This window comes from Corapipo altera, unplaced genomic scaffold (genome assembly GCF_003945725.1).
Source record: "Corapipo altera isolate COAL_440 unplaced genomic scaffold, ASM394572v1 2b, whole genome shotgun sequence".
NCBI classification, from domain to species: domain Eukaryota; kingdom Metazoa; phylum Chordata; class Aves; order Passeriformes; family Pipridae; genus Corapipo; species Corapipo altera.
The window spans coordinates 33,860,429-33,880,351 of NW_020884874.1; the positions used below are offsets into that span (position 1 = coordinate 33,860,429).

General features: G+C 39.4%; 1 protein-coding gene across 1 annotated transcript in view; it reads right to left on the reverse strand.

The window, feature by feature from the left end:
- Positions 1-19,678, reverse strand: part of PDE10A (phosphodiesterase 10A) — a 355,321-nt gene extending 335,643 nt beyond the window's left edge. Inside the window, exon 1 of the mRNA XM_027633637.1 lies at positions 19,305-19,678. Coding sequence (XP_027489438.1) covers positions 19,305-19,395 — 91 coding nt within the window. The 5' untranslated portion in view covers positions 19,396-19,678. The remainder of the gene's footprint in view (positions 1-19,304) is intronic.
- Between the last annotated feature and the right edge of the window lie 245 nt (positions 19,679-19,923).

Below are 19,923 nucleotides of genomic sequence, written 5' to 3' on the forward strand. Positions count from 1 at the left end.
CTGTTCTTTCAGACGATCCAAGACCACTTGAGACAACAGTTACACCTGCTGTCCAGCATCAGCTCTTTCACCCCTGAACAGTCAAGGCCTTTCCTCCTACTTCTCAACTACAATATAACTTTTTCGGTAGCTGCCTGCTCCTAGCAGCACGCAAAGGCACTCCTGAGGCACATGGCAGCTACAGGCCCCTCGAGGTGACTTCTCCCTAGCACCCAACTCTGACTTGGCAGTTTCCCACTGAACGGTTTTCCCTGCTTTGCAGGATAGCGCTGATGGGGGAGCAGTATGACTGCAGCAGAACATATTTCTCTAGCATGTCAAACTATCTAATAAGTTAAAAAAAGAATAGCCTAACTTCATGCTCAGCACCTCTCTCTCTGGCCATTCTTGGCATGCTATTTTTATATATATTAGAATAAAAAGTTTACAATGTGTGGAGTAAGCTGAGAGCCAAAGTGAGGCCATCCTTAAAAAATGTTCGGTTTCCTACTCCCAGTGAACTGTTCCTAGACTAATGTCTGCAACTAGTCTGTCACTACTAGGTTGGAGTTTCAATTTTTCATAGATTTCTTGTTTGTTGCAGTGAACTCGTAGATGTGCAAATGCATCAAAAGCTGCCCTACAATAAGTAAAAACAAACAAACAAACAAAATCCCAACCCAAACCATGGGGGGGTGGGGAGGGAACAAACCCAGAACAACTTCTGAAGGACAGATTGTGTTATAGCTAGAAGAACTGCATAAATGATTTCCTAGAATGAGTTTAATGCTCTGAACATGAATGAGAAGAAAGAACACAACCGATCTGAAAAGGATGATAAAATGCACGAGAAAGACTATGGGAAAACAGAATAATAAAAAACTGATTTTGCTAAGACGTACTCTTAGTTTATCCAAATTTGATATATTTGCTTTTGCTCTTCTAAAGTATTCTGACTGAATGGCAGAGTCATGAGGCAGTCATAAAGCTTTCATACAACCTTGTTCATTCTTCATGATCATTTTTAAGTCATAGAAGTATAGGTCAAACCTTGATTTATATTTATTTGTTAAGTAATCTAGCTAAATTAAATACTAGAACTACAACAACAACAACAATAATAATAATATACACATCTATACTTTACAAATGACTGGAAAGTTCTGGATAGAACAATAATTTCCTGACAGATTGTTGGCAATACCAGATTCTTGTCCATCATGCCCAATAAATGCATTGTCTTGACTGCTTTTTTTATTGTAAAAATAAAAAAGCAAATGATCAGGCCATAAAGGAAAAAAAAAAAACCAAAACAAAAGAAAACACTAAGAGAGTTCAAAAAGTGCATTTCAATGTGATTACAATACTTTTCAGGTAAATTAAGTTACAGCCTTTGGCCATAACATGACCCAAAGTAGGCTGTAATGGTACACCAATTAAGTGCCTTCTATATGTTATGACTTAGGTATGTACTGCAAAACTTGGCTTCATCATACTTTAAAACATCAAAAGAGAAATTTTTATGTCCTATGACAGAATGTTTTATTAAAACTAATGATGCTTCAAGAACTTAAAATATTTGTAGGAAAGAATACTTCAGCAGGGAAACACATCTTTGCAGTTTTTATATTTTTACAGTGAGGGAAGTTACATCAGCTTTAAAAAAAAATAACAACAAAATGTATCAGCCTACACAAATATGTTCAGGTCCTGTCTCTTACTACAATATCAGCATGAGAATATCCCTTGTGTGTGTATATATACAGCTAAACAAGTTCCCTCACACACATATCATTTGACACAAACATTCCTGCCTTTGCATGCTTGCACACAAACACTGCACTCACATTTAAGCTTCTCGCACGTAATCAATCCTTCAAGCTCTGGCACTCTCTCACACAAACACAGATATGCTTCATACCTTCTCCTGCGTGAGAAAATCATGTGAACCATCTGTGACTATTAATCCCTGAACCCAAGCCAGTCAAATATGCCCCATCTCAGCCCCAGACACGCCAGTCAGACTTTATAGGAACACACTCCTCACACATAGACCATTGTTTTTACTACCTCCTACCTAATATTAGTTTGTTTTCCTCTCCATCCCTTCTCCTTTCACTGCTATATTCCCCACAGAAAAAGAATTTTTTTGCCACTAATTACAGCAGTCAACCCTCTAGCAATCCAGTGTTGTACATTGCATAGGCAGGGCCAAGGCATGTTTTGCAATAGGCAGCATAGCACAAACTACCCAATGAGTCCAGCGAGTACCATAGGTTTTCCTCGTTGTTTATAACTTCACACTTCACTGTTCTTTGACTGACGAGTGTTTAGGCAAATGGACACATAGAAAGAATCTTTTTTAAAAAAGTCTAATAATCATTAAAAGAAAATAAAGAGATCTACACTTCAAAACCTTGACTGACTATACTTTCATTTCGTAAGTCAAAAACAAAGAAGGTACAATTTTAATGTTTGGGGTAAACCCCTTAAAGTGCAGTCTCAAGACAGAGGGGTCTAAAAGAGGCCTGAAAAAATGGTTCTGGTTTGTAAAAGACAGGCTGGACAAAACACAGAGAAAAAAGAAAGACCACCTTGTTGTTAGGGATCTCAAAAGTGCTGCTGAAAGCAGCATGCTGGACTTGGAAGGAACAGGATCAAAAGAAAGGTTTAAGTACTTTCAGCATTTAAGGGAATGTTACAGTACCCAGTCCTCACCAACCAGAGCAGAAGGTTGCTATTACTCACAAAGGTGTTTGAACTCTATAAAATACCTCCCCTGGTTAAATGTCTCTTTAAACCACTGCTCTTTCTTTCCCCGGATGAGAATAGAAGTCTATGTCTAACTTTTGTACCACAGAGACCCCTCAGGTGATACTGCCACACAGGAGCTCACAACGGTCCTGAAGAATTAACGCAAATTCCTCTCTGGAGACAGAGTCAAAACACAGACCTCAGCATCTCTAATACTGGAAAGTCTCCAAATTTAGGAGAGTTTCTGGTTAGTACATAATGGACCAAACCCAAATCCATTCCTAAGAAAGGAACCAACAGATAGTGGATATTTTGTTGCTTTCTTCTCAAGATGATAAAGTTGATGTGCACTTTAAGAAAGGCTTAAATATATCCAGATTCCAGCTTTACCTAAATATTCACTTTCTTAGCAGGGTTTTTTTTGTTTTGATCTGCATACTCTTTGAAAAAGAAACTGTTACATGATTTCTGTTTGTACAGAAATTGGGATAATGTCACTTACCAGGGCTTTGACTCATAGCAAAGAGTTTGGGAAGGGTGTTCACCTCCCTCTTTTGGAAAATGGAGTCACTGTTGAGAATCTTTGCAGGCAACTAAATAATTTTATTAACAAGTGAAAGAAAAGTATCTAACTGGAGAAATTACCCTTCAAAAGCCTAGGAACCATATATTTCCAGCAGGACTAGCCAGCAAACTTTAAACGTCCCTGCAGAACGGAGTGTTTAGACAAGCAAAAACCTCAAGTGTAAGAGAGCTCTGCATATCAGCCTTTGCTGAAAGGAAATCCCCTAGAACTGACCGCCTGTCTTCAGTACATATAGCAAGTAGTACCTGCAGTGGCATGAGCAAACTCTGGGATAGAGAAACCTGTCTGCTCCATGACCACCTGGCCTCAGTGAAATTGAAGATCCAATTTTTTCCTATTAAACTTCTTCCACATTTTACAACACACACATCTCACCTAATTGTAGCTGGTCTCTCTGCCCTAATAGAAACTAAACTGAGACAGAAAACTTGTGCAAACAACAAGGATTCTTCAAATTATTAGTGAAAAAAATCATATGAGGACTTAGAAGCAAATGCAAGAAGCTCCATGATATTATAGTTGGGACTTCTTTATTAAGCTATTGTACTAAACATTCATTTTGAATGTAACCCTTAAAGGAAAGAGATGTTTAAGAGGAGCATCACCATAGAGAGATACCAGCAAATGAAAGATGGTTGGACAGTGGTTAATCCCCAAATGCTGTCCTACTGCTTCATTGCTAGCAATGTCCCAAGACCTTCCAGCGACAAAATGGGTTTGTTTCCAACAAAAAAAGACCAGAATGGAACTATTTCAGTGGAGCAGGTTGCTAGAGGTAGAGAGATCATTTGTAAATGTGGTTGAGAGACTGTGCTCTTTGACTTCAACCTAAAAATTATGGACAAGTGGTCCATACAGTTAGCAAAACTCAGAAAAAAACATTTGCCTTTTACAAATTGACTAGCAACTGTTCCCTCAGTTTTCTTTTTGTTGGAACACCAACTCCCATCTAGCACTTAGATGTTCAGTGAGCCTGCCAGGAAATAACAGGTAACATTTCTCATGCTGTCTTTGGTCTCTTCTTAGGATATAAGACCTAAATAATGTAAGTTGAGAAGCATCTGGTCTTGTCTTTTCCAATGCTGTCCTGCCATGAACCGCTGACAGAACCTAACTTTGATCCCTACATAAATGTGAAAACATGAAGGGAAGGGAACAAAATCAATACAGGCTCTTTTCCTAAAGCAACCACTGCTCAGTGATAGTCAGCCCCCAGCATATCCTAGTGTTGGGAGATAGTTCGAGTAAACACAATATAAACCATGTCTCAAATGTCTATTTTATTTAAAACAAAACAATCCTGTCTCCCTCAACCCACCCATCACCCCCACCCCCCAAAAAAATTAAAAAAAACCCCAAAAACCTTTCACTTCAAGGCAATCCAAAAGATTTTCCAGGGGGAAGGGGCTGTTTATATTAACTGTCTGTTGCTTAGACAAGAAGCAGGAGAAGTCAGTAACCTCGAAATAAAGCATCTGTTCAAGCTATCATAAGATAAATGACCCACATTGTAGGCAAAAGAAAATCTCCCCAAATGAACAAAAAAAAAAAAGTTTGGAAAACTCAGAAGCCAGACTCAAATAGAATTGACTCCTATACTAATATAAAGGTAGAACTATTAAAGCAGAGAACAGGGCTGCTTGCTACTCCTACTAAAGATAGAAGACCACTCACAGTAAAGATAATGTGGGTAATACACCTTCTGGAGTGAAAGAACTCTCACATCATGCATAGTGTGTTTCAAATGTGAAATCTTCATTAAAAGACAACAGAAGACATTTGAATGCCATAACAGTTTATTAAAGAAAAACGTGGGGGGTTATTTATTACATACTATATTCAAAAGTATTTATTCCAATAACTGTTGCTTAGAGTCTCATGTCAGATTCAATTCCATCACTTTAAACATTACAACAAGAATATTCATAGTAGGCCCCTCACCAGCTCAAGCAAGGGTGAGAACAGTAGTTGAATGCTCATCACACTCCCTTTCCCAAACAACATCCATTCATTGCTCTAGAGCAATTAAGCAGATCCCAGTTGTACTGGTAAATGCAGTATTTGTCAGGGGAAGTTTAGGCTGGATATTAGAAAAAGGTTCTTCACCCAGAGGATGGTTGGGTACTGGAACAGGCTCCCCAGGGAAGTGGTCATAACACCAAGCCTGACAAAGTTCAAGAAGTATTTGGATGATACTCTCAGGCACATGGTCTGACTCTTGGGGATGGTCCTGTGTGAGGCCAGGACAAAAGCAGTTTTTCCACAGAGAGGTTTCAGACTTGACAAATATAGCAAATTATTTTTATTATTATTACACATACATATTTTTATATATATATCACTCTGCTCTTGTAACCATTTCCCCCATTCTTTCAGTACAACTTTGAACTCACACAAAATATCATCTGCTTCACCTGGATAATTTAGACAGTTTTTTTAGACTAGGTGTTTCTCATCTTCTGCTATCTGACGAACTCCTAACTTATTTTAAAATACAAAAGCCCAAATGAAAACAACAATATAAGAAATAGCAGAATTCAGTCTGCAGAATGAGATGGAGATGACACCAAAATTATTTTCTCTTTCATTTTTCACTCCTTAACTCTACTCCTCACCAAGTCCCAGATCTGACAAGATGGCCATGCTCTAGAAAGCAAATTCTAAGAAGAGCAGGGTAGATTAGAAAGAGGACAAGGAAGAAGAAGAGTTTTTACCAGGCTGAAAAAGCAGAAGAAAGCAAAATGAACAAAGATGTGTACAACTACAATAACATGTAGTTAGTAGACAGCACGAGGAGCATTTGGGACTGTTCAGCATTGCCTTGATGTCTTTGTGTTCCTCCGTGATTAGCAAACTGTGAGAGAGAGCATCTGCTTTTGTCAAGTTCACTCAGCTGCCGAAACAGCTGAAGATGTTTATAGTTTTCAAGCTCAGCTGAAGGGCTGGTCATGATAGCATAAGACTCATCATGGCTGGTCATAATTTAAATAAAAACAAGTGAAGCCTTCTGAGGCATAACTTGACAGTTAAGGAACAAAAACTACTTACGAAAAAAACAAAACAAACCACAAGAACACCAATAAGAAAAAAAAAAACACAAAAAAATCCATAAGCCTAACCTGGTACTAATACTGTGTAGGTATATCATTGCAAATATCAAAAACTTATGCAGGACTTCAGTAATAACTTTTGAAGTTTTACAAATGCCATGCCCGAGACACATTCCATCTCTAATAACCATCAGTACCACAGCTGTACAGTTCAACAGCACTTCTAACAGCACCATCATGGCATTTCCTTTTATGTAAGGATGTAAAGTAGATGAGGAGTTACTTAATTAGTTAATGTCTCTTATTATTTTCTAACAAAATGAGAAAGTTTAAGAGAACTAAAAGTTACTGAAAAGCAGAGCTTGGCCAGAAGTTTCCAGTGATGACCTGACATGACTTTTATCTCCAACTGATATCCAAGTAGTTATGGAGTTTATATAGTCCAGCCCAGCACTCATTTCAAAATGAAGTTTCTGCACTATATGGTATTCCAGATACATCTAGAGGATGGAAGAAAATGGTTAAAGAAAATCATTAGCTTATATGTTATTGTAGCACTTACTCAAATTTTCTAAATTAGGTATCAACAACTGAAGAGGAGGAAAGCACTGATAATGTCCCATAGGAGAATTTGAAGGATAATTTTAGACAGCAAAACTAAAAAGGAAGAATCCAACTTGAAACACCAGAAATATGGTGGAGGGAGCTGTAAAACAAAGTCACGTCTGATCAGAATCTTTTCCTGGATTTCTACTCTCAATAAATCTGTGTAAAAATCTTTATTTTTTAATTTATTGTAGGGAAGCAAATTCTACTTGTGTTTCAAGAGCCATGCTGAAAAACCCTCCATGTTTTACTTTGCACCACAACCAGTAACAAAAAGCTCCATTGGTCAAATACAACTTGTACTACAATAGCCTTCAGTGTTTCCTCCTCAGTAGCACTTACCCAAGCCCACTATCTTCTTTAAATTCCTTTGTATGGAATTTACAAAAAATTACAAAATTTTAGTAAATTTTTTCACAATTTACAAATTTACAGAACAAACAAACAAACAACAACAACAAAAAACTCCACCAGGAAACCATTCTTGCTAATCACCAAGTGGGTTTTGTTTCTCTTCCGCTATATTTAGTGGGCGGTAGAAAAGAAAGAAAAAATGCAACCACCCTAAAACAACACTCCCTGATGGTAAACAAAAGGTGTCTCTAAATACCCTGAGAAACATGTTTTAGTGAGTGAAGGACCTTTTCTTCTCTTCTCTTTTTTGGAGCTAATGGAGAAATTTTTCACAGCAGAGTAAAATACTAAGACCATTATTACTTTTAAAGAAATGTATTTTCAAACAGAAAGGATGATCTAACAATTTCTGTATGTCTAATATAATTACTTTTAAAAATACTGACTTTTGGTTTTAGTAAAAGGAGATGGGATATTAAACTCGGTGAAGAAGAGTCACCCCCAAACAGGAGCATAGTGCAAAGGGCCATCTTACCATACCAGAATGAACCATGAGCTATTTCACATTTTAATTTGTCTAAACTGACTGGTGTCATTCAAGCTGAGTCATGACAAGCCTGCAAAGACCTAAGCCTGTATGTATTGGGAAAGAGAGGTCATTGCTTCAGAGGTCAAAAAATGTCACGAGACACTATGTGTTTTGCCATGACTATGAACATACATCAACCAGGCAAGAAATTTTTACTTAGCTTTTTGGCTTACAATCTTGATGCAAAACATTCTGGCCAAATCGTGCCTGAGTTTTTTTTTGACTTTGGGTACTTGCATCTCACCTACATGCTCCATATTCCATCCCGCCCTTTTAATGGCTACATTGTCACAGAGCACAGATGGAGTTGACTTCCACAGAGGTAGGCATTTCTGAGGAAAAGGCAAATAGTACCAGAAAACAGTAAATAAAGGAGAAGGTAGGAGCAAGCAGACGAGACTTCCTGTTGGTTAGAGAATGGTGCTAATAATGCCACGATCATGGCTTCAATCCCCATACAGGCCATTCACTTAAAAGTTGGACTTGATAATTCTTGTGGGTCCCTTCCAACTGTGATTCTGTGATTCTCTTTGCAGACCTACCAGAAAACACATCCTGCCCTGTTTGTTGCTTCCCTTCTGTTGATCTCATGTTTGTCTTCACACGACTTGATAGTACTTCTGTGAGTTAAAAAAAAATTACTTTGCACAAAACCAGCTCACTGGAGTACTAAGAGATGAGTAAATAGAGGGAGATAAAGAAGAAAGAGTTCAATGACTTCAAACGCACAAAAAAAACCAAACCCAAGAACCATCAAATGACCAATTTAAAAAATACAGCCCTGTATGTGTGTGCCAGATTTATTAGATTTCAGGCTCTATGGAGCAGGGACCATGCAAGACAAGGTGCTTATTCAGAGCTAAAGTACAAGCTTGCCATCAGCTGAGGCTGCCTTTGGACATGACCTCATTGTAAAAACATTACCCTCAATCACAGTGGTCCTTGAAAACTGCCTCCTAGCTAGTTGATTCCTATTACAGATTTCACAGTAGCAATTAGGTATATTTGCATCTGTGTCTTTAAAATTAAGAGAGATTGAGAGAGAGAGAGATAGAGAGGGAGACCTGGGGAGTTGCGGGGGGAGAAGTGAAAAAGCATGTCTGAACAGATGATCTTTACAGTTCCCCCCTCCTGCTGCTAGAAGCTTCCCACTCAGCTTCTGCTCCTATTTGTTCATCTTTCTCTGGCAGGAACTACTCTTAACTGTGTTAATTTTCTTTTTTGTGGGTTAATGTTGGGTAACGTGCTTGCAATTGCCCACAACTAATAGATTTCCAGTGATTGACTTTACTGCACTCCTGGCAGTAAGTAGGCATATTTCTTGAACTAGGGTCATTTTAAGGGGTTCCTGAAAGCACCTTCAGACATTTCATGGCTTCATTTAAACAGCTACTTTCTTGGTTCCATGTAGGATTTTAAGCAGGAGAACAGTCTTCAAAGGCAGGTCACTATCCTCCAGAATATTAAGTTAGAAACATTTCAAGAGTTTGAACAAAGCAAGAAGCATGACCTTTTTTTCATTTATTTATTTAAGGCTAAACTTGGCAGATATGAGAATATCCAACTGTAGTTAGACAGCCATGATCTCAGCCTCTGGCTGTGCAAAGACATCTTAAATCTGTAGGTTCTGTGCAGATCCAGGGGATTTTTGCCAAAAAGTTTCCTGAATAAAATTAAATATTCTTTCATTTTAAGCTTTACTTTTTTTTTCTTCCTTTCTTCATAGCCTATTATAATCCCACATTAAAAATATACAATACTTTAGGATTAGCACTTCTTATACTGTACTTTCCCCACCAAAAATGACTGTGATAATTCTTTAATGATATAAAAAAGGTTAAGTGTCATGCACCTTCCACCTTTAAGCACCAGTGAGGCACAACCTTTTCCCAATTACTGTCCATCTACCTGGGAGTGATACAAGAAGAAGGCAACAAGACATAGGCCTGCCAAGGAAAATCTTGGGAACACTCAATGCCTGGGCTGTAGTTGCAGAAGGAATGGCATCTGTCAAAATCATTCTGTGAGAATGTGATAGTGGCATACTAGAAGCCACTTACATTATTAGCTTCATAGCCCTAGATAAAAGATTATCTAGATGATTTGGCCCTTCAAAACCCAATAAAAATGTTGTATACAGCACACATATGTACCTTGGTCTCTTCCCAGTGTTAATCCACCCATTCCTTGAATTTAGAAGCTTCACATCTTCATGAAAATCTTTTCCAAAACTGCATGTGCAGCATTAGCAGAGGTGTACATTTAGGTTTCTTTGGAAGCACTAGCTACCACCAGTCGGGACTGTGGCTTTGTATTTCACACAGTGAAGAGGAAAAAATTATGACCTGTAGCTTTTTCACTGTCTATGCAGACTAATTGCATAGGTTTCTCTATCCCCAAGATATGGTAAGGGAAGGTGTGTGACTGGATCACAGTTGTCTTCCTTTGTAGTTTTAAATCTGGAGAGCTGTATGCTGCTATTGCCTACTATAGGCCTTTCATCTAGTCAAATGTTTGCTTCTCATGTTCACCTCTCTGCCTAAATCTCAGCATGTTGTTCTTGCATGTGGCACTGAAATCCCAAGTATTTTCAAACTTCTTGTGCTAAGAGAAGCATATATAGTTTAAAATTAACAGGCTATGCAAGTCAAAGGACAAGTAATACAATAACAACCAACATTCAAACAGGACCTTCTGCAGAAAAGTATCTGGATCTTATGAATTAGCCTGTTTCGGGTACCATGACCAGAATCTAATGCAATCCACACGATTTACCTCAAAACCCTATACAGGCCAGAGAAGCATCTCCTGGAATCAGAAGTTCCACTGCAAGAAAATGCTGCAGTTCATCACAGACTGTAAAAAGTACAAAGCAAAACAAACAAAAAAAAATCCACCAATATCCCCAAAACACTGAAGGCAAGGCCTCGATTTAACAAATGCAAAAACTGGCCTGCACATTTCTTTTGTTTCCAAGAAGTTACTGAGTTCCTTAAGAAATCAAGGAAGATCAACAAAGAAGAGAGAACTGTCCACAGCCCACTCCACACAACTAAGGATGCTCTTCATACTCTGCAGGCATGTTCACTTCCCAGACAAGCCACAATATGACTCTGGTAACCTATTTCTGGTTTGGCTTTGAAAGGGAGTAGAAGTACTCATGCAGTCTTATATGGATGGCACAAAAGAACCGTAAAGCAGGAGAAAGGCCACTTACTCAATTGTTTCTATGCAGCCTCTAGGTGTGAATGCTCCTAGTCCTATTTCTGGCCAGGTCACATAAAGTTGAAGCCACCCGCAAGTTATTAACTTTTTTCCCCAAGGTCAGCTGGAGAACTTGCACGGGCAGTTAAAACAGAGACCTACCATCTCAACTAATTTGCAATCTTTAGTTATGAAACATAACATTAGAAAGTGATTAACAACATACAGAGCAGATCTGCAAAGCCTGAATAATAATTATAGACAGCATAAGCCTATCTTGGCTGTAACCGTACCAAAGGAAATATGTCAGAAAAATGATGCAGGCAAATAAACAATATGAGGAAAATAAAACAGACTTTCCATGGGCAAAGCCTAGAAAGCTAATCACTGATCCCAAACAGAATAGTTAAACTGCTTATCTTGCATAGATACGATTTGTTACACTAACCTAACAGGTACACAAGGACTAAGAAAAATGCATAATCATGACTATAAAAAAGGTCTATTCTTGAAGTTAGTGATCTTCTAACATTTAGTCTCTGCTCATGTAAAGGTTGCCTTGTCCACGTGCCTTAACATTTTCACTCTATGATTTTTCTGCCTTCATCTCTAAATTTAAGTAAGCTTCCCCCTGAAGGCTGGATGTCTGTTAGTGCTTTCCAGGTACTATCTGAGAATTATCTTTGTTTCCTCTTTCATTTGTTGTAGTTATCATTTCATTTGCTATCATGTATGACTCCACCTCTGATCTGCATTGTACTGGTTTTAACTCTCCTGTATTATATCTGGGCCCAACACTACCTGAACAACATAAGAATCAGTCTATTACCAGCTGCCCCTCAACTGAGATACAGTACTCAACTAAAACACAGTGTGGATGGCTTTAATACAGCTTGACACTTGAAATACAACTGCTCATTCCACATGTTAAGCAGATGTACTAGGAATGAACTTAGGAGCAAAAGCTCAATTGCCCAGTGCATGGGCACATCTTAAATGTCAACATTATTAGCCATCGCACTGTGATTGAAGTGATAAACACACAAACCAACTGTATTCTAGCCCATCAAACTCAGACAGCATCTCTCTTCTCCTCCTCCAGCATAAAGTCACAACTGTTGCTTACTGGGTTGCCAAGCTTTCTGCATTATCACTAGTAACTTTAAAACAAGATTATGCTCAAACAGTACAGAAACTTTAAGGCCACAAGATGAAAACACAAAGTGATTTCCTTAATAAACAAACGCTTCATTAGAGATTAGAGTTTCTATTTTTGTATATTAATAACACAATGCCTTTAAAAAATACATACATTTGCATTTTCATGTCACTTGCCTTGTGTATCTCTCCTCCTTTCCCACACAGAAGCACAGATATGTTCAGAAACCACGGCAAGGTGGTACCATGAATAAAACACAGCCTCCTACCAACACAGTGTGATCAGGTGAATAGGAACACTGTAAAAGGTAGATCAGAACCCTCCATCTTACATTTCATAGTAAGGGTAGATATGCATTCCTTGGTTGACTAGCAATAGGGAAGCAGCTTCATTTATTTATGTGCAGAATGAGGAAAGTGGCTACTAAAAGCAAACAGAAACAATGCAACACATTGCTAATAAATCATGGAGATTCATACAGATTTTCATTCTACCAGAAATTAATCTGCAAAGTTTTTACATTTTTTACTTCACTTCCTTTATAAACCTCTCATCTTTATGACTGCCCTCCCTATTCAGCTTTTTCTGCAAGTTTTAGAAGGCATCCTAAATCAAGGGTCTTCCTTTTTTTTCAACCAGGGTCTCCATTTCCCAGGCAGCACCTCTACCAGTCAGGGGAGCACCTGAGGCCGGGTGAGGACAGGGCTCTCCAAAGACTAGTCCTGGTCCATTCTGGGAGACCACTCAGGCTCATTGTGCAGTCAGGATGATTTCTTCATTGAAGATCATTTTCAGAGCTGCTCTCTCCCCACTGACTTTCTAGGTAGGGAGACAGCAACCACCAGGTGTGGACTCAGCCAACAGCTGACTCCGTTTAATAGCAGTTGCTACCTTGAGTCAACACTTACTGATACACTGCAGTATCACTATCTGCAGGCTAAGCCAGCAAGGATGGACTAATATCTTGCACTCACAGCCAGAAGGAAATGGGATTACTGCACTATCTTTGCATTAACTACCCTTCAACTTCATGGAGCCCTCAAACAGTTATTACCAAGCTTTAAGGTATGCTTTTCCTGGAAATGCTGGTTATTTAACCAAAGCACCAGTTTTAATAGTTAATCAGGAGACTTCTTCATTGCTTTTTGCTGAAATTACAATTTCTGTCTCACTAGGTATTTTTATAGCTTTACCATTCATGCTACGTGAAGAGCATAGCTGAAATATCTAAGTGCCCACAAATAATTAAGAAGTCATCTCCATTTTTCAAATGTTTGGATAAATTTATTTATAGGGCAAGTCAGTAATTCACCCAAAGTCACACTTTCCAAATAAAGCAACTCTGTCAGATACTTAAAGTATCGCTCCTTTCCCTGTGACTGCCTCTTATATTAGCTGGGACAGCTTTTTCCTCTGGAATGCATATAGTGACCTCACGTCTTGCTAGCAGCAGCTTGAGACCAAGATGTACTAGGGAGTACTACACTGTTGGACAGGAAAGTCCTCCCCTCTACGTGGAAACACTGACTCAGCATAATGCTCAAGCATTACCCTTTGTATTTTACTTCAAACAAGGCTCGTAAACTTATACCCAAGCACACACTAGCATACGTTTCTATGTGTGAAACAGAAAAAGTGTAAGCAGAAAAGGTCCTCAACAGTCTTTATGAAACAGTGGATGGGAAGACATGCCAGCAACAACACCCAAGAAAGACATTTTTGCCAGAGAGCTCTTACAATGCTGTTTCAACAACAGCATATATATGCCTTGCCCCCAGTCTCTCTTCCCAAACATTTTGAGTTCTCCTTAGCTTTGCAACTTTCCAGCATACTGAGTTTGCACCTTCACACAAATTGAAATGGGTTGGTAAAACTGTCATCTTTTCCAGCATGTTAAATTTGATCCACTGAAACCAAAAATTAAACTCCATATATCGTTCACAGCATCTGGAAGGCTGAAGAAATCTGTCTCTGAAGAAAGAGGTAAAAAAACAAGAAATTAAAAATCTAACACAGGAAACTATCAGTAACCATTGAGCTAATCAGCTTTGGAAAGCATGGTTTCTTTTTCTTTAACAAAACCCTTAAATAGCTTTTGCTGCAATCTTTTTGTCTTCTTTTTTTTTTTTTTTTTTTTTGGTGACACAAACTTTTTCCTGTGAACTGAATTGAGAGGATCACTTTTTTCTGTTATTACAGTATTGGCACAAAATCCAAGCTGTACAATAATTCCCTTCTCTTTCCCATGCCCTCACAAATGTATAAGCCTCTGTCACTAAACACCTTACTCCGATTAGCCAAATCTTCCAGAGTGTGATCCAGAGACAGAGAAGGCTTGTTTGTTTCAGGGAGCAGAAGCTAAGTGGAAAGAAAAGAATAGTACTCAGGACACAGACAATGGAGAAATATGAGTATGAGAGCAACTGAAGCCTCAAATCACACTCACAAGTGAAGAACTGCCAAGGGAAGAACTGTTTTGCTTTTCTACCTGTATCAGGGAAACATGAAGATCAACAACAGTGTTCAGAGCCCAAAGGAATCCCAATATTCAGTTGTGTGATAAAACAACAAATGGACTAAATACTGTAACTAATTGCATTGATGAAGACCAACTATGTGGAAAACTGTAATTCAGAAGTTGGGTTCAATGCAGATTTCCATTACATCAGTGTAACCTTTCAATAACAAGACAGAACTTGGTTTCCTGTGTCTGATGATCCCGAATTAAGATTTAATAATAGTCAGTAACTTTATAGCAAATTTCAAAACAAACTCAAATGCTAAGCACTCACACAAATCATCAAGTGTTAATCAAACAGAATAGTTGAGTATAAACTGCTCCCCCTAGTAATTACTAGGGAAGTATCCTTTGCACAGAAGTGACCCTCAAGAGGGCTTTGACTAATAGTAATTAAGACAATCAAAATCTTGAAAATGCTTCCTTATGCACACGGTCAGTTTCATTGAATTCAAAAAAAGTAGTTACGTCTTAAAAGTTACTCTTGGGCAGACAGGAGTTCAACTTTGCCTCTGGAAGAGTTTCACAACAGTTCTCTCTTTAGAGACTGATTTTGTAAAGCACAGAAAACTCTCAACTATCACTCATATTTGTGGCAATGGAGACCATCTGAACTACAAGGGAAGAAGAAATGCATTTATTTATCTTCATACATAATCCAAATAGAGAAAGAGAAATCCAATGAGAATTTAGAGATTCCTCCTTTCTTGAATCCGTCATGCTCAAAAATCTCTGAAAGAAAATTTCCAAAATAATGTATTGCACTATATCCAGGAACTGCTGAATAATTTTGAGAAACATTACTGTATAATTTAGGCACAATATCATATCGCATTTGGTCCTGAGAAGTGTCCACATTTCATTTGTTTGTTCTTAAACCAGCACCCTCCATTTTCACATCTTCCAACACATTCATAGAAATGGTAATTCACATAAATGGGACCCTTCTTCCATCTTTTTGTGCTACAATTTTGAGAAGAAGGGTTATTGCCAGAAGAAAAGACCTCTGCTTCAAATTCAGATGAAAAACATCTTTGTCATTTGACTTGCACTGAAGCCTGAAAGATCTGGTCAAAAGTCAGGAGTCATCTGCTGAAATACAGCTGTCTACATCCATGCTAGATGTTTGGACTACCTTTATATTCAGTTGGCAGAAACAGCACTTTTCAGATCTGATTCTGCTGACTAAATGTAGACTTCCTCTTCAGGAAGAGATGAATTGATCCCTAGAAATGTTCTGCTTCCTGAATATAAAGGGAGTGCATAGAGCTGAGTTTCAGCAGACAAATACCACCTTCTCCATGCTGGGTATCACACTGAACAACCATATCTGGTTTCTCTGCTAAGACCTTATCAGCTTTGCTGGAATTTCTCACACTATGATCTGTGCAAATAAATCACTGTAGTTACCCTAGGCTTCATGCACAATCAATGGAAAGAAAGGGGCAATTCAGTTCATGTAAAAACCTGAATTCTCCATGGAAATGCCACTGTGTCTCCAGAGTTTATGGGAATGAGCCTTACAAGCTCACCTCCTAATAAAGTGAAGCAGTGAAGTGCCTTGAATTAGAGAGGTTCAGGGTCTTGCTGCTGAGAAAGTGGGAGATGCGAAATAGCCCCATCCCTTACCTCCTGTCCACACCAGTAAGGCTTGAAATGTACAGCATCAGACCCCATAATAAAAGACAAGGTTACAGTATGGATTACAGGGTCCTTCATTAAATACTTTGGAGAATAAAAACACAAACACATCAAGGAAGTTTGAAAAATCTGTTTTGTGGCCTACATAGTGTCTGTCCACCCACAGCTTTGCCAAGTGAGGATAAACAAGAGCTGAATGAAACTCCGCAAGCGCACACTTCAGTTGGCCAAATATCGAATGCAGTCTGGAGCAACTAAGAACTAGTCCTCACTCTCTTAAGATTTAAAAACAGAAGTGCAGACCCCAAAAGGGTCTGAGATTCATCTGTTTGCAGCACTTGCCACCGGCTTACCAGGTGACATAGAAACATAAGATGGCAGATCTGGATCCAGGCTTTCACACGTTCATGTTTCTGTCACGTAAAGAAGTCACCTCATTAGCCGAGGACAGCAGGGCTTCCACATCCTACTTCTGCAGGAACACAGGATTTGGCAGCCTCCAGAAATCTGAGCTCTCTATTTTTCTTCCCTAGTTTACGAATGCCCATTTCCCCTTCCTCGCCTCCCTGCTCCCCATGCACACACATTTTGATGCTAAAAGCCAGGTGTTACATGGCTTTTCCATACTTCTGGGCAGACGCTACGCACTTGCCCACCAAACCAGCAAGTATGCCTTCTCCACAGAGGTAGTAAACCTGCTGTAAGAGGACAGTGCTTCATCGTGCAATGCTTCAGATTGATCCAAAAAAATTACCTGCACATGCCATGCCTTAAGAAAGGCTCACATCCACCATCTCACACTAAAATATATTCCCTACAACGTTGTGATACATTGCACAATCTTGATGGTTTCTACAGTTACGTGGTCACAGACAATGTAATTAACAAGCAACATTCCTTCCTGTAAAATAGGAGGGAGAAAATAAACAGAACAAAAGTTCACAAAAAGAAATTCGAGCTCAGAAATAAAACTATATTTTTAATCTAATTTCATTATTTACTGTGTCAAAAAAGACACAAGCCTGGATTATCTAGGTGAAAACACAGTTTTTCAAAATACCTTGTGTCTCCTTATAAGGAAAATGATACCTTATGTACTCTCTTTAGATACACAGTAATGCTTTATTAAATATTTTTTCACTTTCCATTTAATTTGTTTTGTACACACTGAAATCAAAAAAGAAGCAATTCTGTGTTAAAGTTATATTTTGTTTTCTGTTTCTTGTTACATAACCAGAAGTGTTATAGAAAATCTTATTGTGGAGTTAAAAAAAAAAAGGCATTTAAAAAATGAAGACCAGACAAACATCACTGCATCACAAAAATGTGTAAGGTGCTTCTACACCCATTATCGGCATATATTTAAAATAAAATTACATGTAATCTATACCAAACTTTCAGATCTATGCCGAATGCCCTTCTGTATTTAAACTTCTCCATTGCTGACAAAGGGGTAAGATTTTCCAGGTTAGTAACAGCAAAATTCCACATTGCAAAAACACTGAATACTGTCATGCACATAAAGTCATTCACAGGGTTTGAAAACATCCCTCCCATGTTAAGATTAGTTTTAAGCAGAGAAATTACGGGAAAATGTGAACGTGAATCTTATTTTCCTGGTGGGAGAACCAAACGATTTAAAACCAACAACCACATAAACCCTAAACCATATCTATTGAGAGAGATGGTGAATTACTACCAGTGCTCCTTTCTAATGAAACCAGAAGAGCACACTAGCTACTGTGCTCGAAACATTTCCTTACAAAAAGCAAAAACATCTGTGGTGGTAAGGGAATTTCATGATCTGAATGACTTGTGACATTGGGATCCTTCACATCTCTTACAAAAAGGGCCACAGACTCCATGTTGAAGAACACACTCATTCCATCCCTCTGTGCTCTGTGAACACCTACCCAGGCAAAAGCATCATGTTTCTGAATTCAAGCATGCACAAAGACATACTCACATAGTCATCTGAACCCACCACACACCCACCATCTCCCACCAGAGCCATTCACAACAGCCCAAAACACTGCTCTGAAACCAACTGGTATTTTCCTCTCCTCTCTGCATTACAGCCACAAGCCCAGAACCCTGTAGCTCAGCTTGGTTCATGTGGGCCCACCTCATTAAAATAATCACAAAGGAAGAGAACCCACTGGGCTGGCTGAACAACAAGAAATTTGGCTACAGAACTCCTTCACACTTGTGTACATAGCTGATTTTACACCACTCAGCTGCTACATTCACATTATCTTGTCAAAAAGTACAGAACAGCTTTCACCACAAACACTTGGAGCTCGAAAATTACAGCAAAACCAACTTTAGCTGGATACAAAGTGTACACTACAAGGGCAGTGTTTGAAGCCCCAACATGGCACGACTGAAATTGTACGAAGCATGGGGGCTTGCTGAAGGAAACTGGACCCACACAAAACCACAGCATATATATTAGGTGCCTATAGCTCATTCACTGCCCAAGCTAGGAGCGCACTGCAAACAGATTTACACAAGCTACAAATCAATGAGGCAATGTGGCTATGCCTATGCCAGTGACAAACTGCAGTGGGAAAGGGAGTCTGGACCGCTTGGCAAACCTGCCATTCCCCTCAGCCACTCTCCCACACCTCCTTCCCTCACCCCTTCCCCTTGCTCCCCTTAACCCTTCCCCTTTCACAAGTTCAGTGACAATGCGGTGGGAGCAGCCCTGCAGTTTTTAACCCTGGTGGTGGGAGCAGCCTGGCCTAAACGTCTAAGTCACCCCAGTGCCGGTGGGCTGCAGGAGGCCAGCCAGGCCGACACGTCCCTGCGGTGGGCTCCCAGATGCCAACCGGCCTGCCACCTGCAGGCCTCCGCCACCCTACCTTGCTCCTCGCCGGCCCCAAAGCAGGCTCTGGGGTCCTCGGGAGGGAGCCGGGCTCCGCCGCCCTCCAGGGTTTTGCGTTTCTTCGACATCTGGCCGGTGTTTGGGAGTTGAGTTTCTCCTCTCTCTCTCTCCGGGGAGATGAGTGTATGTAGAGAGAGAGGGAGAGTGTGAGGGAGAGAGACACAGGGAGGGAGAGAGAGAGATTGAAAGAAATCGCTGCTTAAAGAGAGGGGAAGAGACTTTGGAGTGGCTGGAGAGCAAGTAGGAGGCAGGGACTAAGTGCAGAAATCCTACAAATCACAATCCCATCAATTCAGCCCCACGTCTAAAGGGGCTGGTTGAGGTCTCCCTCTTCCTTGCCTGTTCATCTGAGTGTGTCAGTGAAAATTAAAGATAAAGGTAATAGTCCCGTGTTTTTTTTCCTAATGTTAGCAGGTGGTGCTTTGCTTTTTTTTTTTTATTGGGGGGAGGGAGGAAGGAGAGAGCTGATTGATATTATTTTCCTCTGTTAGGACTCCTGCTGGTTAAAAAAAAAAAAAAAAAAGGAGGGGGAAAAAAAAGGTAAAAGCTGAATGGATGGGGGGAGGGGGGGAAAATCAGAGGATTAAAAAGAAAAC